The following is a 26063-nucleotide window of genomic DNA, read 5'->3' as shown; positions in this document are numbered from 1 at the left end:
GGCATCGGGGACACCCGGGTCCCGTGGGGACGGGGGACAGGACCCCCCGCGGGGGGGCACACGTCCCCCCCACCCCCACGGCCGATACCCCCGCCCCCTCCCCCCAACCCGGATTATTTATTTAATCCCAATAAAACCTCATCGCAACATTGGCGTGCCGATATCAACCGCCGCCCTCCCGGGGGTCCCCGCGACCCCCCAGGGAACCCCGGCGTTCGGGGACCCCCCTGACCCCCCCCCCCAAAGGCCGCTAACGAGGATTCATTTCCCCGATATTTTACCCGGACGCCTGGATCCTGGCTCTTGAGCTCCGGCTTTTGCCCCAATTCGGGTGATTTAGCTGCAAAATAAATCCGCAAAGGGATTAATTCTCAGGGCAAGCTGGGGCCAGCGGGTGGCAAAAGCCCCTAATGGGGCAGATTTTACCCCAAAAAACAGGGTGGCACAACCCCAGTATCAGCCCTCCGAGAAGCCACATCCCAGCACCTAAATCGGCTTTATTTGCCCCAAACTAAGGGCAGCACAACCCCACTATCAGCCCTCCGAGAAGCCACATCCCAGCACCGAAATTGGCTTTATTCACCTCAAAAACCAGGGCGGCACAACCCCAGTATCGGCCCTCCGAGAAGCCACATCCCAGCACCTAAATTGGGTTTATTCACCCCAAAACCCAGGGCGGCACAACCCCACTATCAGCCCTCCGAGAAGCCACATCCCAGCACCGAAATTGGCTTTATTCACCCCAAAAACCAGGGCGGCACAACCCCACTATCAGCCCTCCGAGAAGCCACATCCCAGCACCTAAATCGGGTTTATTCACCCCAAAACCCAGGGCGGCACAACCCCAGTATCAGCCCTCCGAGAAGCCACATCCCAGCACCTAAATCGGGTTTATTCACCCCAAAACCCAGGGCGGCACAACCCCAGTATCGGCCCTCCGAGAAGCCACATCCCAGCACCTAAATCGGGTTTATTCACCCCAAAACCCAGGGCGGCACAACCCCAGTATCAGCCCTCCGAGAAGCCACATCCCAGCACCTAAATCGGCTTTATTCACCCCAAAACCCAGGGCAGCACAACCCCAGTATCAGCCCTCCGAGAAGCCACATCCCAGCACCTAAATTGGGTTTATTCACCCCAAAACCCAGGGCGGCACAACCCCAGTATCAGCCCTCCGAGAAGCCACATCCCAGCACCTAAATCGGCTTTATTCACCCCAAAACCCAGGGCGGCACAACCCCAGTATCAGCCCTCCGAGAAGCCACATCCCAGCACCTAAATTGGGTTTATTCACCCCAAAACCCAGGGCGGCACAACCCCAGTATCAGCCCTCCGAGAAGCCACATCCCAGCACCTAAATCGGCTTTATTCACCCCAAAAACCAGGGCAGCACAACCCCAGTATCGGCCCTCCGAGAAGCCACATCCCAGCACCGAAATGGCCGTTTTTCACCCAAACCCCCCATTTTCGCCCCAAAACGCCCTCACTCCCACACCGCTGCGTTTTCAGCCATTTTTATTACGAAAAGAAGCCGTTTTGGTGTCACTTTGTGTTGGGTTTTTTTTTCCCGGATAAGACACAACCGTGAAGCTTTGCCGAGGGGAAATTGGGGTAAAACCCACCCGTTTTGGGACATTTCATCGTCCCGCCCCCGTCAGGGCGCGAAAACGGGGGAAATCCCCCATTTTTAACCAAAACGCTTTCATTTCCACCTGAATCGCGCTCGAGGAAGGGAGGAGAGAAACCACCGGGCCGAGGCCGCTTCGTCACCCAGATCCCGGGTTGCTTTTTTGGTGGGTTTTTGAGGATTTGGGTCAATTTTGAGTGGTTTTGGTTAATTTGGGGCTATTTTGGTCAATTTGGGGCTATTTTGGTCAATTTTGGGGGCTGTTTTGGTCAATTTTTGGCTGTTTCGGTCAATTTTTGGCTGTTTCGGTCAATTTTTGGCTGTTTCGGTCAATTTGGGGCTATTTGGGTCATTTTGGGGGCCATTTTGGGGCCATTTCGGCCATTTTGGGGACCATTTTGCGAGCCATTTTGGGGCCATTTCGGTCAATTTTGGGGGCCATTTTGGGAGCCATTTTGGCCATTTTGGGGCCATTTTGGGCAATTTTTGGCTATTTCGGTCAATTTTTGGCTGTTTCGTTCAATTTTTGGGCCATTTTGGTAAATTTGGGCCTATTTGGGTCATTTTGGGGGCCATTTTGGAGCCATTTTGGGGCCGTTTTGGTCAATTTTGGGGTTATTTCGGTCAATTTTTGGGCTATATCGGTCAATTTTTGGGCCATTTCGGTCAATTTGGGGCTATTTGGGTCATTGTGGGGGCCATTTTGGGAGCCATTTCGGCCATTTGGGGGCCATTTTGGTCAATTTTGGGGTTATTTCGGTCAATTTTGGGGCCATTTTGGTCAATTTTGGACTATTTCAGTCATTTTGGGGGCCATTTTGGGAGCCATTTCAGCCATTTGGGGGCCATTTTCGTCAATTTGGGGCCATTTTGGTCAATTTGGGGCCATTTTGGTCAATTTTGGAGATATTTTGGTTAATTTTGAGCTCTTTTGGTCAATTTGGGGCTCTTTCGGTTATTTTTGAGGCTATTTTGGTCATTTTTAGGCCATTTTTCTGCTCACGGGGCCGGTTTCGGGGCTGCTCTGCCGCCGTCCCGGTTGGGTCCTCTCTTTTGGGGGGTTCGGGGAGGTGAAATTCGGGGTGCGGTGGCAGGGAGGGGGGGTTCGGAGGTAGGTTTTTTTAAGTTGATTTTTAGAAAAAACAGGCACATTCAGTCAACGGGACCCTTGGGGGGGGGGGAGGGGAGCAGACGGGGATATCGGGGTGTCCCCAGAGAGCCCCAAAACAGCGGCGTCTCCCGCCTCTCCCCGTCAGCGGTGTTTTGGGGGTGAAAGCGGCTTTCCCCCCCCCCCCCCGAACCCCAAAACAAACCCTGTGCGACCGTGACGGGGTGGGGGGGGGGGTGGGGCGAAGCATTTTTCCCGCTGCGCCGGGTGGGAGCAAGGGAAAACCCCAAAATGGAGGGATTTTGCCCCGTTTCGTGCCGGCCGGAGGAGGATGTCGGGGTGTAAGGCCTCGTCTGGGCAGGGGGGGGATCGGCCGGGCTGCGGGGAGCATCCTCCAAGGCGGGAGAGAAAAGAAATGATAAAAACGAGGAGGGGAAAAAAAGGAAATAAAAGCGGAAAAAAAAAAGAAATCTCACCCCCAAAAATCAAAACATTAACAAAAAGCCCCAAAACCGTGACCCCGGCTGGCGCGAGGGTCTGAGTTTTCCCGAGAAAAGAGGGGGAAAAGTGAGTTTTTTGGCACGCCGCGTTGCCGGGGAGGCGGAGGAGTGGATTTGGGCGCCTCATTTTGGGTGGAAAAGGCGGGAAACGGCGATGGGAAGGGCAGCCCTGTCCCATCCGTGTCCCCTCCGTAAGGACGGGGTCCCTGGGGACGCTGCGGCACAAACGAATAAAATAAACCCTTCCCCAAGCGATAAAAAAAACCCAAATCAACCCAAAACCAGGGGGAAAGTTTAAAAAAAGGAAAATAAAAGAAAAAAGACCCCCCAAAAAAAGGGAAAAACGCGTGGAACGAGGGCACCGGGGAGCCCGTCCCGTCGGCGGAGCGGGATCAGGAGTTGTTCTGGTTCTGGTAGATGGAGGCTTTTTCCTTCAGCAGGTCCAGACACAAATGGCAGCTCCAGCTCCCTGCGGAGAGAAAAGACACGTGGGTGGCCTGGTTTCGCCCTCGTTAGGGCTTCGTTAAGGGTCACGGCTTCTTAATTAGAGGTGGAGAATAAGGCAGGGGTGGTTTACAGGGTTGTTTGTGGGGTTGTGACCCCCGCAAGCCTTCCTCCTCCTCGTTAACCTTCAAGCCAAGACGGCCAGGAGAGGGGTTGATAATTAACTGCCGGGCTCATTAACCGGCGGTGAGGCGTCATCGAGATTTTGGGGTCTTTTTTGTTGTTGTTGGGAACGCTGGGGTGGTTTTTTTTTAGCTTCGACGCCATGAGGCGAAGATGGGAGGAAGAGGAGGAAGAAGAGCGATCGCTCTCGGCTTTACCGGCCAATATGGAGACATTTTGGGGCACGAGGGATGTCGGCGATGGATTTTGGGGTGGAAAAAGGGTTTTCCGCTCCTCCGGCGGAGCGGAGAAGGAATTGGGGAACAGCCGGAATGACGGACCCCGTCATTTTCGATCGCGGCACGCCGGATCCACGATTACCCCAAAAAAACCATGGGCAGAAGCGGATCCGCACGGCTGAGAAATCTCCTGAGCTGAATTCTGCTTGTTTTGACCCGTTTCTCCCCCGTTTCCGCTCACCTTCGGGCGGCTCCGACATGGGGGGGGTGAGACAGTACATGTGGTAGCCGCGGTCGCAGTCGTCGCAGAAGAGCAGCTGGTCCTAAGCCGAGGGCGAGGGGGGGGAAAAAAAGAGGGAAAATTCGGATGATTCAACCCGGCCGCGGATGATTAAGGACAACGCGGAGGGGACGAGGGTCCCTCTCTGTCGGAGCCACCGGAAAGACATCGCCGTGTCCTCCCGACTACCAAAAGCACAATCTTTTCCCTCAAAAAAAGATTTTGTCGTGCCCTAGAGGCTATCAAAGCCCAAAGATTTCCCCCAGAAAGGCTCTCCCGTGTCCTACAGACTATCAAAGCCCAAAGATTTCTCCCCAAAAAGACTCTCCCGTGTCCTACGGACTATTAAAGCACAAGGATTTTCCCCAAAAAAGACTCCTGTGTTCTCTGGACCATTAAAACTTCAAAGATTTCCCCCAAAAAAGACTCTCCCGTGTCCTACAGACTATCAAAGCCCAAAGATTTCTCCCCAAAAAGACTCTCCCGTGTCCTACGGACTATTAAAGCACAAGGATTTTCCCCAAAAAAGACTCCTGTGTTCTCTGGACCATTAAAACTTCAAAGATTTCCCCCAAAAAAGACTCTCCCGTGTCCTACGGACTATTAAAGCCCGAAGATTTCCCCCAAAAAAGACTCTCCTGTGTTCTCTGGACCATTAAAACCTCAAAGATTTCCCCCAAAAAAGACTCTCCTGTGCCCTACAGACTATTAAAGCACAAAGATTTCCCCAAAAATAGACTTTCCCATGTCCTGTGGACTCTTAAAGCCCAAAGATTTCCCCCAAAAAACTCTCCTGTGTCCTACAGACTATTAAAGCCCGAAGATTTCCCCCAAAAAAGACTCCTGTGTTCTATGCACCATTAAAACCCAAAGATTTTCCCCCAAAAAACCTCTCCCGTGTCCTACAGACTATTAAAGCCCAAAGATTTCCCCCAAAAAAGACTCTCCTGTGTCCTACAGACTATTAAAGCACAAAGATTTCTCCCCAAAAAGACTCCGCCCCGTCCTATGGACCATTAAAAGCACAAAAATTTCCCCCAGAAAGACGGCTCTGTGCTACAGAACACTAAAAGCACAAAGATTGTCCCCAAAAAAGCTTTTGCCGCATCCTACAGACTACGAAAATGCCAAGATTTCCCCCAAAAAAGGTCTTGCGCACCCCAGGGACTACGAAAACACCAAGATTTCCCCCCAAAAAGGCCCCACGCACCCCAGGGCCTACGAAAACGCCAAGATTTCCCCCAAAAAGCCTCTGCCGCGTCCCAGGGCCTACAAAAACACCAAGATTTTCCCCAAAAAGCCTCTGCCGCATCCCAGGGACTACGAAAACGCCAAGATTTTCCCCAAAAAGGCCCCACGCACCCCAGGGACTATGAAAACGCCAAGATTTCCCCCAAAAATCCTCTGTCGCGTCCCAGGGACTACGAAAACGCCAAGATTTCCCCCAAAAAGCTTCTGCCGCGTCCCAGGGCCTACGAAAACGCCAAGATTTCCCCCAAAAATCCTCTGCCGCGTCCCAGGGACTACGAAAACGCCAAGATTTCCCCCAAAAAGCTTCTGCCGCGTCCCAGGGCCTACGAAAACACCAAGATTTCCCCCAAAAAGCTTCTGCCGCGTCCCAGGGCCTACGAAAACGCCAAGATTTCCCCCCAAAAAGGTCTTGCGCACCTCGGGGACTACAAAAACACCAAGATTTCCCCCAAAAAGCTTCTGCCGCGTCCCAGGGCCTACGAAAACGCCAAGATTTCCCCCAAAAAAGGTCTTGCGCACCTCGGGGACTACAAAAACACCAAGATTTCCCCCCAAAAAGCCTCTGCCGCGTCCCAGGGCCTACAAAAACGCCAAGATTTCCCCCAAAAAGCCTCTGCCGCATTCCAGGGACTACGAAAACGCCAAGATTTCCCCCAAAAAGGCCCCACGCACCCCAGGGACTACGAAAACGCCAAGATTTCCCCCAAAAAGCTTCTACCGCGTCCCAGGGCCTACGAAAACGCCAAGATTTCCCCCCAAAAAGCCCTGGGGGCACTCCTGTCGTTCTGGGGGGTGCTCCCGCCATTTTGGGGGTGCTCCCGTCGTTCTGCGGGGTACACCCACCAGTTTGGGGGTACTCCCGCCATTTTGGGGGTACTTCCCGCCATTCTGGGAGTACTTCTGCTGTTCTGGGTCTACTCCTGCCATTTTGGGGGTACTGCCGCCATTTTGGGGGCACTCCTGTTGTTCTGGGGGGGTACGCCCACCGTTTTGTGGGCTACGCCCGCCGTTCTGGGTGGTCGTCCCGCCATTTTGGGGGCAGTCCCGCCATTTTGGGGTACACCTGTCGTTCTGTGGGGTACTCCCGCCATTTTGGGGGTACTTCTGTTGTTCTGGGGGGTACTTCTGTCGTTCTGTGGGGTACTCCCGCCATTTTGGGGGTACTTCTGTTGTTCTGGGGGGTAATTCTGTCGTTCTGTGGGGTACTCCCGTCATTTTGGGGGTACTTCTGTCGTTCTGGGGGGTACTTCTGTCGTTCTGTGGGGTACTCCCGCCATTTTGGGGGTACTCCTGTCGTTCTGGGGGTCACGCCCGCCATTTTGGGGGCACTCCCGCCATTTTGGGGGGCACTCCCGCCATTTTGGGGGGCACTCACATCGTTCTCGGAGGTGCCGCAGATATTGCAGCACTTGCACTCGATGCACTGCCAGCGGTACGTCTTGACGGCCGCCATCATCACCGGGGTGAACTGCAGGCAGGAGGGGTGCCCTGCGAAGCAGGCAGGAGGAAGGTGAAGGCAGGGGAGGGGAGGAAGGCAGCCTCGCAACCGCGGGGCCGGGGAAGAGCGGAAAAAACCCCCATTTTTTCCCCAGCTCCGACCCAAATCCTCGGCTTTTCCCGGCAGGCGAAGGCGCCGGGGACGGTTTTTGGCGATGCCGGCGGTGGGGAGAACGTTTTCCCCTCTTTACCTGATCGCCCGCAGTCCGAGCACGAGACCAACTCCTCCGGTTGTCCCGTCTTCTTGTTGATTTTGGAGTCTCCCAAGCAGAAATCGCAGTAGTTGTTGGGCAAAGCTAAACCGTCGGGTCCTTTCTTGGCTGGAAAAGCAGAGCGGGAGAGACGGATTAGCCGCGGGGGCGAAGGTTTTCCGCATGGGACCAGGAAAAAACACTTCCGTGGCGTAAATCCCAACGCTCCGAGTAGCCTTTCCGGCAACCTCCGAGCCCCGGGGCGATGCCGCGGTGCTTGAAAGCATCGGAGAAGGGAAGCCGCTCGCTCCCAGCCCTGGCCCGGGTGGTTTCCCGGCTTTGCTGCCTTTTTTACGATGGGTTTTTTTGGGAAAAGGGAGGTTTTTTCCTTACATTTCTGCTCCTCCGATCGCTGCGAGACGGGAGTCGGGGGCTGCGAATCGTCCTTGTCGTCGCCTTCTTCCTCGGCCAGGTGGGAATGAGCGTAGTGGTAGCTCAATCCCGGCCGATTCTTGTATCGCTTCCCGCAGACTACGGATAGAAACGGGAAAAGTCTGAGCTCACCCCGGCAAGGAGCGAGAAAAACCCCGAATCCCGAATTATCCGGCATCCCCTGATCCCGTCTCCGGCTTTGAGCACAGACGGCTGCTCCCCTTCTGCCCCAAAATCACCTGGAATTTATTAAAACCACCCAGAAACACTTTAACGAAGGAATTTGGGACCGGACCCTCCGGATCGGATCCGGAGAGGGAGCGCAGCTTCCTCTGCACCGCGGGAGGCTAAAGGCGATTTGGTGGGTGATGGATACCCACCGCGGCCGGGTAACGATGGCGGCTCGTTAAGCGCAGCTTTACAGCCCTCGGGAAAGGAGTAAAACCACGCGGGGATCAATCCAAGCGGCAAAACCCGGTCGGAAAGAGACAGAGCGGGGGATTTCCTACCCAAAAACCGGGTAAAAACACCAGCCGGGTAAAAAAATCGAGGCCGTCTTCAACGTGCACGAAGGGGAAATGTCGATTTTTGGGACCCCGAGGAGGGAAACGGCAGCCGCCACCGGCAAATCTCGGCTCCGCTCCCTCCTCAGAGCCACCGAACTCCTCCGAACCTGACCCGAGCGCGGGGTGAAATCACCCACCGCCCCAAACGCCATCGGTTTTCCCGCTTTCCGCCCCCGTCACCGGTTTTCCGGGGGTTTTTTTTTTTTGGCAGCTTTTGAGCCGGGAGGCTCCGAGGACACCCCAAAACCCCCGTTCCAGCCCCATACAGGCGCGGGCGGGACGAGCACGAAGCCGGCGCGAGGACCGGGATCGGGGTGAAATCCCCCCAGAAAGAGCCAGAGGGGGATTTACGGGGCCCGGTGGATGAATTTCCCTACAACTTTTCACGGCATCCAGGCAAATCGGGGGGGAAAAGTCGCTTTGGGATGAGTTTTCCTGAGCCTGGAGCTTTTCCGTAACATCCCAGACCTTTCTGGATCCACTTCCAGGCTCGCTTGAAGCCTGGAAAAACCCCACCAGGGCTTGTATCCCATCGATTCGCTCCAAAAACAGGGAGGGAAAGCGGCCGAGCTCGGCCTGCTCACCAAAACCAGGGTTTGAACCCCGCTCAGAGAGCCCGAATCCCCACAAAAGCCGCAGAAATTCCCCCCAGGGAAAGAGGTCTTGCCACTCCGGAGAAAACGCTCGGCATCGGCAGGTCCGGAGCGGCTCGGCAAAGCGGCGCGAGCCTAGCGAAGGAGGTGGGGGGAGGAAAAAAGCAGCCCGAAAAGCAGCCGTGACAACAATTACAACCTTATTACATCAAATTCCGGCTTTCCAGAGCCGAGGGCAGGATGGGGTCGGCCCCGTGAGCAGCCACGCGGAGCTGGCGGGCGGCGTTTTCTTTCCCCACCTCCCGCGGGGTTTCAAATTGACCTTTTTCCCCCCCAAAAAACAGGCAGGCCGGTATCTAAACACGAATCGGGTTTCCTCCTCCCAAACGGCGAGGAAGAGGAGCCGCCGCGAAGACGATCTCGGCTCTCCGGCTCGGCCGCGGGGGTTTACTCGCAGCCCCCCGCCAACGTCGAACCCGCACGTGCAGATGACCCGTTTTGGGGCTTATTTTAAAGCAAAAAAAGGTGTTTTTTGTTTTTTTTTTTTTGAAAGAAGCAGCAACGTACTGCGGCGCGTCTTCAAAGGAAGGGGGCACGTCCCGGGCGCGCGGGATTTGGGAGGGAGGGAAGGGGTTTGGTGGAAACGCCGTGTTTTTTTCCCATCCCCGTCGCCGCGGGGGGGGATTAATCTTTGTTTTCCCTCTCGGGAGGCCGCTCTGCTGGCACGCACGCCCGCTCTTCCCTGCTGGAAAAGGATCAGGCGAGCTCGGAGAGGAGCCGCCGAATCCCGCTGCCGGCGGGGAGGCCAGCTTTTGACGTCGCTCGGTGGCCTTTGGCTTCTCCCTCCCCTTCTCCCCCGTGTCCCGCCTCTCCCCGTAGGCTCCAGCGAGGTTTGGTGAATAAAAACCTAACATTTGAGGAGAAGAAAGGTAGGAAGGAAATAAAAAAAGCAGACAGAGAGTGGACTACCTCGATCGGGAGGTTTCAAGGTATGCTTTTGTTTGTAACTATCTGAAACACAGAAAGAGAGTCGTGAGAAAACACACACGCACCAGGTCACGCACACGCACCAAGCGACAGACGGACTCTTAAAACGAGGAAAAAAAGGGGAGGGGGGGGAAAAAAAAAAAACCAACCAACAACCACAAGTACGTGGGGTTCGGGGTGGGGGTTGGGGAAGAAGCTCGCGTCAGCTCTTGCAGGACAGGAGGAAGAAGAGAGAAGGTCGTATCAAAGCCTCGCTTGCCCTTTTTTATTTTTGCTCCGTTCGCCCTGTTAAATTGCCTTTTTTTTTTTTTTTTTTTGGCCGCCCGCTTCCCCAGCGTGAGGAGGAAGAGGAGGAGGAGGAGGAGGAAGCATCGGCAACCCTGGGCTCGCGGAGGAGCGGGCCAGGGAGTTACGGCCTCGGAAATAAAATCCCTGCCCCTGGAGCTGAGGAGTTTTTTAGCCAGAGCAGGATCAGCGCACGGTGTTGCGTTATCGCAGCTACGAACGTCATTAAGTGGCTTTAACGAGGCACGATTAAAGGAGGAGGGCCGAGAATCCGAGGGGGTTCAAAAACCCACCCTCCCCCGGCTGCGTAAATCTACCTTTTGAGGTTTAAAACCCAAATCCCAACGGACAACCCGACGGATTCCCCAAAAACAAGGCAGCCTGGCTCCGTTTCCCGGGCCCTAAGCGACGAGGAGAGGTTTTTTAGTACTCACTGTCGCAAGCGTAGGGTTTATCCCGGTCTTCCAATATAGCTGCGTCCAGTTTCTTGCGAGCCCCTCCGACGCCTTTCCCCTGGGAAAAATAAGGGGAAAAAGTTAAGGTTTAGGCAAAATTGTAGCCCAAAAGGCTCCTGGGTGATCGGGAGGACAACACCGGCGAGCCGGCGTCGGAGAAAAACGCGATCCGATGCTGCCACGTAGTGGGTACAGCCCGAAACGGCCGTCGGATGCGAGGATCAGCGGCAACGTCTCAAATTTGCCAGGAATCGCCACCAAAACAAGGCCGGGATCCAGCCGGATCCAGCCGGTTGCTCTCACCTTGGCTTTCCCCTTCCCCCTCCGTTTCGGCGTATCTTCTTCGTAGTCTTCATCGTCCAAATCGTCCAAGAAGTCATCCGGCTCGAGAATCCGCTAGGGAAGAGGAAAGGGGTTATTGCAGAGAAAACCTCGGCACGGATCGAGGGGAAAAGGGGAAAAATCGGGGAGCGAGAATCGTCGGCGCGGCCTCGGGTTGCCATCAGCAGCCAAACCCGTTTCAAACCTGTAATACCGAAGGAGGAGAAAGGACGTGAAGTTTTGGGGGAGAGAGACGGAATTTGGTACGTTTTATCCCCTAAAAAGTCACAGGAGGGCCCAAGACGGCGCGAAGACGCTTGGAAAAAAAGAGAGTAACCAAGAAAAAGGCAAAAAGAGGCGAGGTTTGGAAAAATTATTCACGTAGAAAAGCCCAGGAAGGGGAAAATATTGGGTTTTGGCGAAATTACACGGCGATATCGCACACCTCGCTCTGCTCTGGGCTCTGCTGCTCCCTGCTGGGCGAGGGGGAAACGGGGAGCGGCGAGGGGGAAATGGGGAGCGCGGAGGGGGAAACGGGAGCGGCGAGGGGGAAATGGGGAGCGCGGAGGGGGAAATGGGGAGCGGCCAGGGGGAAACGGGGAGCGGCCAGGGGGAAATGGGGAGCGCGGAGGGGGAAACGGGAGCGGCGAGGGGGAAACGGGGAGCGGCGAGGGGGGAAACGGGGAGTGCGGAGGGGGAAACGGGAGCGGCGAGGGGGAAACGGGGAGCGGCGAGGGGAAATGGGGAGCGGCGAGGGGGAAACGGGCAGCGGCGAGGGGGAAATGGGCAGCGCGGAGGGGGAAACGGGGAGCGGCGAGGGGGAAACGGGGAGCGCGGAGGGGGAAACGGGGAGCGCGGAGGGGGAAACGGGAGCGGCGAGGGGGAAACGGGAGCGGCGAGGGGGAAACGGGGAGCGCGGAGTGGGGAAACGGGAGCGGCGAGGGGAAACGGGGAGCGGCGAGGGGAAACGGGGAGCGGCGAGGGGGAAACGGGGAGCGGCGAGGGGGAAACGGGGAGCGCGGAGTGGGGAAACGGGAGCGGCGAGGGGGAAACGGGAGCGGCGAGGGGGAAACGGGGAGCGGCGAGGGGGAAACGGGGAGCGCGGAGTGGGGAAACGGGAGCGCGGAGTGGGGAAACGGGGAGCGCGGAGTGGGGAAACGGGGAGCGCGGAGTGGGGAAACGGGGAGCGGCGAGGGGAAATGGGGAGCGGCGAGGGGAAACGGGGAGCTCCTACAATCCCAACGTCAAATAACAGTAAAGCACGGGCGAGTCTGGCGAAGGACGGAGAGCGGGGAAGGTTTTAGCCAGCTCCAGACCTCGGTAGAGCCTTAATATTTAAAGAGGCCCCTGAGTTGTGCCAAATCGGGGTGAAAAGGGGCTGCGGGACCCAAATTATCCAGCTGAGGGAGGAAAGGGGGAAGATCCGAGCCCCTTTTTTTCTGCAGAAGGCAAATTTGTTCTCTCCTCTCTCCCCAATTCCCTTTTTTCCTCCGTCAGACCAGGGCTGCCTGCTCCGAGCTTCGTTAGCGGTTGCGTAAAGCCCTTTCGCGCCAGGCGGGGATTAATTGCAGGGACAGGGTAAACACAGCAGCGGGGAAAATCATTAAATACATGGTGAAAAACAGCTTTTTCCTGGCATTAAACACACCCCACGAGCCAACCGCAAGGGGAAGAGGGCAAACCAGCAGCAGAGCGGCCCAAATTCCCAAGGAACAGAGGCGGCTTCGACTCGCGACCAGTCACAACCCTTTCCAGAACCGGTTCTCGTGATTTAGAACAACCCTGGCTTAGTTTATCGACGAAACCAGACACTCGTAACCTCGCTAAACGCTCGGCCTCGGCTTTTTCTTCCTTCCTACGTCTTCATTTTAAAATTTAACTTTGCTTTCTCTTCCGGAGCCTGTTCTCAAAGGGCTCGCAGAGAAGGCGGCGCTTTGAAGAGCCGGCTGAACATCCTTCTTACTCCTGTGCGACTGCTAAAAATCTCTTTTTAAAGATAAATTTACTATAAAGAAAGGGGAAAAAAAGCTTTGGAGATGAGGAATAAAAGGAGCGCGGCTTGACAAGATGTCTCGGAGCGCGTCTCTGCTCAGGGAACCAAAAAGCAGCAAGAGGAGGCGATGAGAAACCTGCGCTCGCGGGGCTCCCGGGGAAAAAAACGAAGCCGGGGAAGGGGGGAGACGGCGGGGAGGGGGACCGGCACCTCGAAACCCCGGCCGATCCCCCCCCCCCGCCGCGGCCGCGTCGCACGGGTCCGCGGGCCAGCGGGGGATGAAGGCTGCCCTGGGTGCGGACACCCAGCGCGGAGCCTTGAACTGGGTGCTCAGACACAATAAAAGCCTCGATTTGGGGGCCGGAACGTCTCTTTCACTCAGTTTTGGGGCCAGAATCCCTCTTTCCCCAAATTTTGGGGCCAGAACCTCCCTTCTCCCAAATTTTGGGTCCAGAATCTCCCTTCCCCTCAATTTTGGGGCCAGAACCTCCCTTCTCCTCAATTTTGGGGCCAGAACCTCCCTTCTCCCAAATTTTGGGGCCAGAACCTCCCTTCCCCTCAATTTTGGGGCCAGAACCTCCCTTCTCCCAAATTTTGGGGCCAGAACCTCCCTTCCCCTCAATTTTGGGGCCAGAACCTCCCTTTCCCTCAGTTTTGGGGCCAGAATCTCCCTTTCCCCAAATTTTGGGGCCAGAACCTCCCTTCCCCTCAATTTTGGGGCCAGAACCTCCCTTGCCTTCAATTTTGGGGCCAGAATCTCTCACGCAATTTTGGGGTCAGAACCTCCTTTCTCCTGAATTTTGGGGCCAGAATCTCCCTTCCCCTCAATTTTGGGGCCAGAACCTCCCTTGCCCTCAATTTTGGGGCCAGAACCCCCCTTCCTGGGAACTCGGGGAGTTTCTAACCGGATCGTGAGGAAGGGAACATCCACCTGCCTACGGGACATCGCTGAAGGGAGCCAAACCCTGGCTTCCCGCTCTCCGGTAGCCCCACGAGGCCGGTAGCATCACCTCTGCCCCCCCAAATCCATCCTAAATCCTTCTTCTGCAGCTAAAAGACGCAGAGAAAGCAGAGAATGTGGAAAATCAGAGTGGCGTCACGGAGATGGGCGGGTTTTCCCCTGAAGCTCCCTTTCCCGACGTCGGGGAGGAGCCCAGCTCTGCGCCGTACCTTCCGCGCGCGGCTGTTGGTGACGGGGAACTCGCCCAGGCTGTCGTCGTCGATGCGGGGGTCCGGGAGGGCACGTTTCTCCAATGGGTCGGTCCTCAACAGGGCTTCCAGGCTGCTGCCGTCCTGAGAGATCAGCCCTTCCTTCTTCAGGGTCTGATCCGTGTCTGCGAGGAGCCGGCGGAGGGAAAAAGGAAGGGAAAAATCAGCGCGGACCGTTGAACGCGGCGAGATCCCGTCTTACGCAGCCGCATTCGCAAGCTCCCCCCGCCGCGGCGGGGTCAGGCGAAGGGATTTACCGACCCTCGCTGCTGTTTACCATCATCCGGCGCTATTCGGGCACGGTATTGCCAAAACCCGCACCCCTTACCGCCTGCAGAAAGCGGCGGCGGGACGGATTTACCTGGTTTGATAGAAGGGAAGGAAAGCCTCGGGTCCTCCGGAGGATGAGCACGGCGTTTCTTCCGCCAGCGGCGCGCGGGGTAGGAATAAAGCTGCCCAGCGGCTAAACCTTTCATAAAAAAAAACACCCCAAAATTATCCGAGGCGATGACACGCACCGATTCCTTGTCCCCAATCCGGCGTTTTCCCGCTGTACCTGGCCCTCGGTGACGTTTCTCCATCCAGATGTAGCAGTTGCTTTGGGCCACCCCGGTCTGGGAATCGAGGAAAGGGAGGCGGACGCTCCTCTCGGCGCACAGCCGGGCGTTGTAGTTGTGGCACTGCTCCATGGCATCCCTGTAGTACTGCTCCCCGAGGCTGCCGGGGGGAAAAAAGAGGTTCAGCGTTCATCCCAACCACCCCGATCCTTAATTCCAGCCCCGGCACGCATCCGCCGGGAGAGGGAAACGCTGCGCTCCTTCCCGGACCCGCGCTCGGAGGAAGCGTGGCCCGAAAACATCACCTCTGCAAGGCGAAGACGCGACTCGCCGCGATTATTTTCGGAGGACGGAGACGGCCCCTCGCCCGGCGAAAGCACAGAGACGCGGGGACCACCACGACCGGCGATTACGGCCTTCCGCGCCGCCGGCAGACAAAAACGTGGCATCGCTAAGAGATCCCCTCGGCGTTAAGGGATCCCCTCGGCGTTAAGGGATCCCCTCAGCATTTTTCACTCCCCCAAAACCTTTTCTGAGAAGCCCGCACCGGCGTCTACGCGTTATTACTGGATTCGAGCGGCCGCGGGCGTCTCTCTGGCTTCCTTAAGTGCATTAATCGTGCCCCGTCCTCTTTTTTAAGAGCACGGCCTCTTCGTGCCACGTCCCTCCTTCAAGCGGAGGCCGTCAGCTGTAATTACAGTCATTGGGACGGTGAAATCTCCCCACCGCGCACGGCAGGGAGAGGGGAAGAGCCCAGAGTCCGTTCGGCTGCCGGAGACCGAGCTTTCCCCTCCCCGGTGCCGCGAGAGCCAACGGGCAGAGAGGGAATAATTAAGAAGATGATATTGGTAAATATTAAATGCAAATGAGGATTGCCGCGCTCGTTTCCTTACGGAGCCGGGTCGGCCCGAGCCGTGACGGAGAAATGGGGTTCGTCGCACCGGATTTGGTGCGACGGCAGCGATTTCGGAAGGGGGAACGGTGTCCCAGCAGCAATTAAAAGCGATGAGAAAAGTCCCAAATCGCCTTTTTCTCTCTGCTGACTGCAGAGGGAGCCCAAACCCCAGGCTCGGGCGCAGGCAACGGGGATGTAAATCCCTCCCGAAGCTTTTAATTTCCTCCTAAATCACCACGAAAGCTCCGTCTGCGCCCCGATAACCGGCAACGCGGAGCCCCAAAACTTCCTCGTAGCGTCCAGGTGAAGCCCTGCCAGGAGGAGGATTGCACAGAGGAGGAAAACTTGGTGTTTATGGTAATACAAACCCAAAAAGAGTTTGGTTGTCCAACTTCTTTCTCTCCCGCTGGCTTGATTTTAGTTTGGAGAGGGGGAAAAAAAGAGGCAATCGGCCCCCAAAACAATCATCTGCGCTTGTTTTAACTGCAAATTAACGGAAGGCTCCTCGGATGGGTGAGAAACGCACCGGGATTTGGCTTCGGAACCTAAAAAAGCTTCGTGAAATGGGTTTTAAAGCGTTCCCTGAGCGCTGAGGGGATGGAGAGGGACCACGGGACGCGGTAAGAGCGGAGCTCTCGGCTCCGGCTCCGACGTACAACCCCGTAATCTCCCCTGCCGCCGCCTGGAGGTCTTCGTCCCCAAAACCGAGGGGCGCTTCGAGGCCCGGCCGCTCGCCGATCCCCCCGCGCAACCGCAAAACCACCTCGAGAAAGCCCCGCCGAGGAGAGGCGCCGCTTAAAATCTGCGCCGAACGGCCAAGCAAAGAGCTAACGAGGCTGTCGGGAAGGACTAATGCGTTTTAAACAGCTCTAACGAACCCGATTATCGCTCCCCGCGGACCCGGCGTGGCTTAGAGCCTCCTACAGCTGCGAAGGAAGTCCCAAGCGCCCTCAAAGAGCGGCTTCCAGTAAAGCACGTCGCGTCAGCGGATCGCTGCAGGAATAACCGGGGGGTTTTATGCGTTTTAGCACCGTCGGTAAGAGAGCACGGCAGGGAAACGGCCAAAAAAATAACGACGTGACTACTTCCATCCCCAAAACCGCCGGGAAAAGGCACGGCGGGCTTCGTGCCGAGGTGGCCAACGCGCACCTGCGCGGGAAGGGGAGCGATTTAAAACCCCAAAAAGTCGTCGGAGCAGAGCGTCCTGCCGTCGCGTGGAGAAAAATAAAGCAAGGAAGGATTTGTAGACCAAACTCTTCGCCAGTGGTACCCGGAGATACGAGAACGGCCCGGGGAACGGCTTTAAAAAGTAAAAAATAACAAATTCTTGCCGCGCTCCTCTCCATCACCATCACCGACCGAAAAAAATCCAGCCTGGAAACCCAACGGCAGCTTCTAAAATAAATAAAATACATTTGCGTGACGAAGTCAGGTAAGGCGAGGCGCCCTTTCGCCGCTCAGCTTCACTGAAAGCTGCGGATCCACGGGAGCGCCGGCGAAGTCGCGTTGTGGCGAAGCGTCGGTTCGTCGATTTGGGGCAAAAAAAGTCTGAAAAAGGTGTTTCGTGGCTCACGGTTTGTGCTTCTCTCAGAAACGATCCAAGAAAGGGGTCCCAAAAACGCCGGCCGGCCACGAGCTTCTCCAGCGGCTTCGCGAACGCATCTGCAGGCGGAAAGGCTGCAGGACGGACGGACGGACGGACCCAGGGCCGTCACCTCGCTTAACGAACCCCAGCTCGTCAGAGGAGACCCCAACGCCTCTTAACGAACCCTCGTCTCATCGGAGAAGACCTGGGGGGGTGCAAATCGCGCCCCGTTTTGCGCCAACGCCCCAGCAAAAATGGAGGTTTTGGAGGAAAGTGCAGCAGGGAGGGAACGGTGCCGTGGTCGAGGCGCCGCCAGCTAAAGGGAGACGCCAAAAACAGCCTGGAAATGCCAAAAACAGCCTGGAAATGCCAAAAGAGAACCCTGGAAATGCCAGAAACCACCTGGAAATGCAAAAAAAATCCTGGAAACACAAAAAACCCAGCTGGAAATGCCAAGAAAAACAACTGGAAATGCTGAAAGAACACAACTGGAAATGCCAAAAAAACCCAAACCTGGAAATGCCAAAAAAACAACTGGAAATGCCAGAAAAAAAAAAACCCAAACAACTGGAAATGCAAAAAAAACCACCTGGAAATGCAAAAAAATCCTGGAAATGCAAAAAAATCCTGGAAACGCAAAAAATCCAACTGGAAATGCCAAGAAAAACAACTGGAAATGCCAAGAAAATGCAACTGGAAGTGCCGAAAAAACGCAACTGGAAATGCCAAAAAATTGCAACTGGAAATGCCAAAAAAGCAACTGGAAGTGCCGAAAAATCGCAACTGGAAATGCCAAAAATCGCAACTGGAAATGCCGAAAAATCGCAACTGGAAATGCCGAAAAATCGCAACTGGAAATGCCGAAAAATCGCAACTGGAAATGCCGAAAAATCGCAACTGGAAATGCCGAAAAAACGCAACTGGAAATGGCCAGAAAATCGCAACTGGAAATGCCAAAAAATCGCAACTGGAAATGCCGAAAAAACGCAACTGGAAATGCCAGAAAATCGCAACTGGAAATGCCAAAAAATCGCAACTGGAAATGCCAAAACATCGCCAACTGGAAATGCCAAAAATCCAACTGGAAATGGCCAGAAAATCGCAACTGGAAATGCCAGAAAATCGCAACTGGAAATGCCAAAAATCCAACTGGAAATACCAAAAAAACCAACTGGAAATGGCCAGAAAATTGCAACTGGAAATGCCAGAAAATCGCAACTGGAAATGCCAGAAAATCGCAACTGGAAATGCCAAAAATCCAACTGGAAGTGCCAAAAAAGCAACTGGAAATGCCAAAACCCTCACTGGGAGATGCCAAAAAAAAGGTCAACAAACATCTCCAAGTCCACAAATCCCACCCAGGCAGGATGGGCCTCCCTTATAGCGTATATAGGGGACCCCTTGCCATAGCAGGGGGGCTATATACCTCCCCAAGGGTATAGCTGACCCCCCCTTCCCTTGTAGGGCTGTATAGGGGGAAGACCCCTACCCTCAGCCCTATATGGGGGCTATATGGGGGGACCCCCACCCCTGGGGCTCTATAGGGTCCCTCTCATAGGGCTGTATAGGGAGAGGAGCCTCCATCCCAGGGGCTCTATAGCTTCCCCTCTGACAAGGACATCTTGAGGAGACACCCCCCCTCCCCAGGGCTCTATAGGGCACAGCCGTATAGGGCCATAAAGCACGGACCCCTCCCCACCCTGAGGACATATAGGAACCCATATGGGGCCATATAGGGGGGGGTGTCACTTGTAGGGCCACCCACATAGGGGCCCATCCGCACTCAGGGCTCTACAGAGCCCCCCTGACGGGGCCATATGGGGCGGGGGACACCCCTGGGCTCTATAGGACCCCTCCCAGGACCGTATAGGGGGTAATTCCCACTCCACCGGGCCCCTTTCAAAGAGCCTGACGGGGGTAAGCGCACCCCCCTGGCATCTATAAGACCCTCTCGCAGGGATGTATAGGGATGACTCCCCCCTCCCTGGCCTCTATAGGACGCTCTCATAGGCCATATAGGGGGGCCCCCCCACCCTTCGGACTCTATAGGCCCCCTCTCAGCCAACCCCCCCGCCCAGGGCTCTATAAGCCCCCTTACGGCGCCATATAGGGTGGGGTCTCCCCTCAGGGAACCGTACGGAGAAATTCTCCACACACACACACGCAACCCCCCCCTCAAAGTTCCCCCCCGAACAATGACCGGTTCCCCCCCCCACACACACACACAAGGGGGAAACTTAATCCCGCCCGCGACACGGTGAGGGGAGAGACCCCCATTTCCCCCACACCCCCACACCCCCCACCGCCGGCTCCCCGCCACGGAGGAAGGAAAGGAGGGAAAAGACAAGGACAAGGAGGCGCTCACAGCTTCACCACATTCTGTACCACCGCCGCCATCTTCCCTCCGCCGCCGCCGGGGCCCTGCGCCGCCCGCTGCGCATGCGCGGCCGCGGGGGGGGGGGAGGAGAGCGCTGCGCGTGCGCGGGCTTTCCCGCCGCTGCGCATGCGCGGGGAAGAAAAGGGCGGGAAAAGCTGAGGGGGGAGGCGCGCGAGGGATGGGGGTGGGAAGGAGGCGCAGAGGCATCGAATGTCGTGGGGATGTCGCGGGGATGTCGCGGGGATGTCGTAGGGATTGTAGAAAGAACGGCTTAGAAATCATAGAATGCCATAGAAATGGCATAGAAGTGATGGAATGTGACAGAAATGTCATAGAAATCATAGAAAGAACGGCATAAAAATCACGTAATGTCATAGAAATCATAGAAAAAATGGAATAGAAATCATAGAATGTGACAGAAATGTCACAGAAATCATAGAATGTGACAGAAATGTCATAGAAATCATAGAAAGAACGGCATAAAAATCACGTAATGTCATAGAAATCATAGAAAAAATGGAATAGAAATCATAGAATGTGACAGAAATGTCACAAAATCATAGAATGTGACAGAAATGTCACAGAAATCATAGAAAGAACGGCATAAAAATCACGTAATGTCATAGAAATCATAGAAAAAATGGAATAGAAATCATAGAATGTGACAGAAATGTCACAAAATCATAGAATGTGACAGAAATGTCATAGAAATCATAGAAAGAACGGCATAAAAATCACGTAATGTCATAGAAATCATAGAAAAAATGGAATAGAAATCATAGAATGTGACAGAAATGTCACAGAAATCATAGAATGTGACAGAAATGTCATAGAAATCATAGAAAGAACGGCATAAAAATCACGTAATGTCATAGAAATTACAGAAAAAATGGCATATAAATCATAGAATGTGACAGAAATGTCACAGAAAACATAGAATGTGACAGAAATGTCATAGAAATCATAGAAAGAATGGCATAAAAATCACGTAATGTCATAGAAATCATAGAAAAAATGTCATAGAAATTATAGAAAATGGCAGAGAAATCGTAGAATGCCATAGAAATGGCATAGAAATCATAGAAAGTGACAGAAATGTCATAGAAATCATAGAAAAAATGGCATAGAAATCGCAGAATGTCATAGAAATTATAGAAAATGGCAGAGAAATCATAGAATCTCATAGAAATGGCATAGAAATCATAGAAAGAATGGCATAGAAATCATAGAATGCCATAGAAATGTCACAAAATCATAGAATGTGACAGAAATGTCACAGAAATCACAGAAAGAATGGCATAAAAATCACGTAATGTCATAGAAATCATAGAAAAAATGGAATAGAAATCATAGAATGTGACAGAAATGTCACAGAAATCATAGAATGTGACAGAAATGTCACAGAAATCATAGAAAGAATGGCATAGAAATCACGTAATGTCATAGAAATTACAGAAAAAATGGCATATAAATCATAGAATGTGACAGAAATGTCACAGAAAACATAGAATGTGACAGAAATGTCATAGAAATCATAGAAAGAATGGCATAAAAATCACGTAATGTCATAGAAATCATAGAAAAAATGTCATAGAAATTATAGAAAATGGCAGAGAAATCGTAGAATGCCATAGAAATGGCATAGAAATCATAGAAAGTGACAGAAATGTCATAGAAATCATAGAAAAAATGGCATAGAAATCGCAGAATGTCATAGAAATTATAGAAAATGGCAGAGAAATCGTAGAACGCCATAGAAATGGCATAGAAATCATAGAAAGAATGGCATAGAAATCATAGAATGCCATAGAAATTTCACAAAATCATAGAATGTGACAGAAATGTCACAGAAATCACAGAAAGAATGGCATAAAAATCACGTAATGTCATAGAAATCATAGAAAAAATGGAATAGAAATCATAGAATGTGACAGAAATGTCACAGAAATCATAGAATGTGACAGAAATGTCACAGAAATCATAGAAAGAATGGCATAGAAATCACGTAATGTCATAGAAATTACAGAAAAAATGGCATATAAATCATAGAATGTGACAGAAATGTCACAGAAAACATAGAATGTGACAGAAATGTCATAGAAATCATAGAAAGAATGGCATAAAAATCACGTAATGTCATAGAAATCATAGAAAAAATGTCATAGAAATTATAGAAAATGGCAGAGAAATCGTAGAATGCCATAGAAATGGCATAGAAATCATAGAAAGTGACAGAAATGTCATAGAAATCATAGAAAAAATGGCATAGAAATCGCAGAATGTCATAGAAATTATAGAAAATGGCAGAGAAATCATAGAATCTCATAGAAATGGCATAGAAATCATAGAAAGAATGGCATAGAAATCATAGAATGCCATAGAAATGTCACAAAATCATAGAATGTGACAGAAATGTCACAGAAATCATAGAAAGAATGGCATAAAAATCACGTAATGTCATGGAAATCATAGAAAAAAAGGAATAGAAATCATAGAATGTGACAGAAATGTCAGAAATCATTGAAAGAATGGCATAGAAATCACGTAATGTCATAGAAATTATAGAAAAAAATGGCATATAAATCATAGAATGTGACAGAAATGTCACAGAAAACATAGAATGGCATAAAAATCACGTAATGTCATAGAAATCATAGAAAAAATGTCATAGAAATTATAGAAAATGGCAGAGAAATCGTAGAATATCATAGAAATGGCATAGAAATGATAGAAAGAATGGCATAGAAATCATAGAATGCCATAGAAATCACAGAAAAAATGGAATAGAAATCATAGAATGTGACAGAAATGTCACAGAAATCACAGAATGTGACAGAAATGTCACAGAAATCATTGAAAGAATGGCATAGAAATCACGTAATGTCAGAGAAATTATAGAAAATGGCATAGAAATCATAGAATGTGACAGAAATGTCATAGAAATGATAGAAAGGATGGCATAAAAATCACATAACGTCATAGAAATTATAGAAAATGGCAGAGAAATCGTAGAATGCCATAGAAATGGCATAGAAATCATAGAAAAAATGGCATAGAAATCATAGAATGTGACAGAAATGTCACAAAATCATAGAATGTGACAGAAATGGCATAGAAATCATAGAAAGAATGGCATAGATATCGTAGAATGGCATAGAAATGGCATAGAAATCATAGAAAGAATGGCATAGATATCGTAGAATGGCATAGAAATGGCATAGAAATGATAGAAAAAAGGGCGTAGAAATCATAGAAAGTGATAGAAATATCATAGAAATGATAGAAAATGAAGGGAAAAGGGGGAAATTGGAGGGAAAGGGGGAAATCGGAGGGAAAGGGGTGCGGGTGCGTGAGGAACGCGGCCCGTGCGGGAGAGCCAGGGGCTCGGGCCCGGCCAGCCCGGGTTTATGGCCCGGGAACGGCCGCGGACGTTGCCCGCCCGGGCTTTCGCACGGCTTTCGGCACCGTTGCCCACAGCGTTCCCCCGCAGAAAATGGCCGCTCGCGCCTTGGACAAGCGTACGCTTCGCCGGGCAAAATGGCGGGACGGCCGTTGTGGTGAATGGAGCTGAATCCAGTTGGCGGCCGGTCGCCAGTAGCGTCCCCAGTTCTCCGTACTGGGACCAGTTCTGTTTAATGTCTTTCTCAACGATCGGGGACGAGGGGATTTGCGCACCCTGTTTGTCGCCGCCGCCGAGTTGGGCGAGGAAGGCTCTACAGAGGGGTCTGGGTAGGCTGGAGCGACGGGCCCAGGTTTAACAAGGCTCGGTACCGGGTCCAGCACTTGGGTCGCAACAACCCCACGCCAACGCTACAGGCGTAGGGAAGAGCGGCTGGAAAACAGAAAAGGCCCTGGGGGTATCGGTCGATGGTTGGCTGAATACGAGCCAGCAGCGTGGCCAGGTGGCCAAGAAGGCCACCAGCATGCTGGCTTGTATCAGGAAGAGCATGGCCAGCGGGCTGGGGAAGGGATCGTCCCCGTCATGAGGCCGCACCTCGAACGTTGCGTTCAGCGTTGGGCCCCTCACGACAAGAAGGACGTTGAGGTGGCGGAGCGTGGCCGGAGAAGGGGAACGAAGGCGGCGAAGGGTCTGGAGCACGAGGAGAAGGTTCTGGAGAACTTAGGAAGAGCGGCTGAGGGAGCTGGGGTGGTTTGGTCCGGAGAAGAGGAGGCTCGGGGAGCCTTCATCGCTCTCCGCACCACCTGAAAGGAGGTTCTCCCAAGTTACAAGCGATGGGATGAGCGGAGACGGCCTCAAGTTGCGCCAGGGCGGGTTTAGGTTGGATATTAGGAAAAATTCCTTCACGGAAAAGGTTGTCAAGCATCGGAAGAGGCTTCCCAGGGGGTATCGAAAAGCCGGGGAGATGCGGTGCCGAGGGTGGGCTTGGCAGCGCGAGGTTAACCGTTGGACTCAATCTTCAAGGTCTTTTCCAACCTCAACGGTTCCGTGATTCCAAGAAAAGGGAGGAGGTACAGGGGGAGGGAGGATGAAGGGCGGCGGGGAGGAAGAGCGAGGGGCAAAATGGAGGAGGAAGAGGAAGAGGAAAGAGCTGGGGTGAAGGAAAAGGGGCAAGAACGGAGGCGGGAGGGCTGGGAGACGAGGAAAAGCGAGCGGGAGGGATGAAGGCTGTTGGGATGGGAGGAGGAGGAGCGCGGCGGATGAAGGAGGCGACAAGGAAAGAGGGACGGGGGAGGACGAAACGAGGGACGAGCTTCCCCACAGGTATTTACGGTTTCAGCGCCACGACCACCACCGCCCCCCAACCCCCGCCGAGCCTCGTTTTCTTTTGAAATTCACGCGGAAAATGGAAATTTTGGAACCCTTTTCCCTTTTTATCTCAAAATTCATCCTGCAGGGCGGAGAGGCAGACACAAGGTTGCCCGCAACGCCCCCGGCAAGCGTGGTTTGTCCGAAAACAGGGGCCAGGTGAATTCCTCTCTCTATTTTCTTTGTTATTTCCACTTTTATGTTTTATTTTTTTTCCCCCCGCATGCTGGGAAATTGGTTTTCTCCGTTACCTTCAAGGTTAAACCTTTCCCCCTGCCCTTCCTCCTCCCCTTAATCCCGCGCCGGCTGTTACGTGCGTGCACGCAGCCGCTTCTTATTTTCCTGCCCCGTCAATAAAAATCAACGCTCCGTCACCGTGATTAACGGCCGTGACGCTCGGGCTACAGGCGTTGTGCCGGTGTCGGGCGCACCGAACCCGCAGCGGGAGGGGGGGGGGGTCGAACACCAAATGTCGGCGTAGGCGTTCGCCAAGTTGATTGCGTCGTTAATCCGCCGCCCGGAAATCTTGGGATAACGACGTTGCGGGGTAGGTAGGAGCGCCAACAGGCGAGCGTCAGCCTGTACCCCCCCCCCAAACCCTCCGCTTGTGAACACCCGTTGCTCCCCCCCCCCACCGGAATGAATCCAAGCTCCGCGTTGACTTATTTTGCCGTAAATCTCCCCGAAAAAGCGAGGGGGAAAGAGGTTGTTCGGCACACGCCGGCTGAGTCACAGCAGGGAACAGCGTTCCGGCTCGAGTGACTCACGCTTCTTAGAACGGGGTATAAAAAAAAAAAAACAACCAACAACCACCGGGTTTAGCAAGAGCTGTTTGCGTAAATCGGCAATTTGCGGAGGGATTAATTAGGGAGGGAAGGAGGAGGAGATGAAGGAAGCCCCCGTCCTGTGCAGAAACCCCCGCGGCGGGGGGAATCCCAAATGATTTTATTGCTAAAAATTAATTAATGGGTGTTTTTTTGGTTTTTTTGGTTTTTTTGGGTTTTTTTGCTTTTTTTGCATCACGAGATGATGATGAAAAATGAGGGGAAAAAAAAGCGATTGGGTTAATTTGGGGGGGGTTTACATCGAATGTAGCGGGGAAGAGAGGGCAGGGGCGCGGGAGGAGGTGCGCGGCGGACACGGGGGCATCGCCTTTTCCCGGTAGAAACCCACCAAAATCCAGCAAATTAAAGCCCTTTTTCCCACTTAGCCCCTTGTAATCCCAACTCCGAGAGCTGGAAGAGAAACGGGAGCCAAGCTGGCGGCGCGGGAAGGCGCCGCGATTCCGGCGCCGGAGCGGGATGGATCCCTCTGAGGTACCGAATTAAAGCCGTTTAACGCCCCAAATCCATCCCCCGGCTCGTAACAAGTGGAAGGAGCAAAAATAAAAAATGGGGAGAACAAAGGGATTTTGGCCGTTACCTCCGTGGCGTTATTTCGAAAGGCGGGGAAGCGGCTGCCCGGCCTTGCCCAGATCCGGTGCCGGTTCTCGGCGAGGTTTTGTAATCGCCGACGATAATTAGGCAGAGGTTGAGGGACAAACTCAAACCTCGTCATCCCCGGCTCCATTTAATTCACGAATTAAGGGGAAATCCGTGAAAACGAGCACCGCCGCGTTGTCGCGACCCACCCGAGAACGTTAAGCCACGTAAAAACCAAGCCGAATGCTCTGAAAACCACCCAAAATTATCCATTCCGGGCTTTTTTTTCCTTCAAATTGACCGAACGGCAGCTGCGGCGT

At 53.3% G+C, this 26063-nt stretch overlaps 1 protein-coding gene across 1 annotated transcript; it reads right to left on the bottom strand.

Annotated features, from left to right (window-relative positions):
* Window positions 1-1498: 1498 nt before the first annotated feature.
* DPF2 (double PHD fingers 2) lies at window positions 1499-19607 on the bottom strand. Its single transcript, XM_082334409.1, has 11 exons — window positions 19543-19607; window positions 14697-14857; window positions 14502-14609; window positions 14102-14265; window positions 10921-11013; window positions 10597-10675; window positions 7693-7830; window positions 7300-7428; window positions 6987-7099; window positions 4322-4403; window positions 1499-3704 (listed from the first exon to the last, which is right to left on the bottom strand). The coding sequence occupies exons 1-11, from the start codon at window positions 19572-19574 to the stop codon at window positions 3628-3630; spliced, it is 1176 nt and encodes a 391-aa protein (XP_082190535.1). The 5' UTR covers window positions 19575-19607; the 3' UTR covers window positions 1499-3627.
* Window positions 19608-26063: the final 6456 nt, after the last annotated feature.

The sequence above is a fragment of the Platalea leucorodia genome (genome assembly GCF_965183815.1).
Source record: "Platalea leucorodia genome assembly, chromosome: 34".
Classification (NCBI taxonomy): domain Eukaryota; kingdom Metazoa; phylum Chordata; class Aves; order Pelecaniformes; family Threskiornithidae; genus Platalea; species Platalea leucorodia.
This window is presented reverse-complemented; position numbering and strand designations above follow the sequence as displayed.

Coding starts and splice junctions, on each gene's coding strand:
- DPF2 (XM_082334409.1), bottom strand. CDS start 19,574: ATGGCGGCGGTGGTACAGAATGTGGTGAAGCT. Junction 7,831..10,596: donor TAAACCCTACGCTTGCGACA/GTGAGTACTAAA, acceptor TTCTATCCGTAG/TCTGCGGGAAGCGATACAAG. Junction 4,404..6,986: donor GCGGCACCTCCGAGAACGAT/GTGAGTGCCCCC, acceptor CCCTCGGCTTAG/GACCAGCTGCTCTTCTGCGA.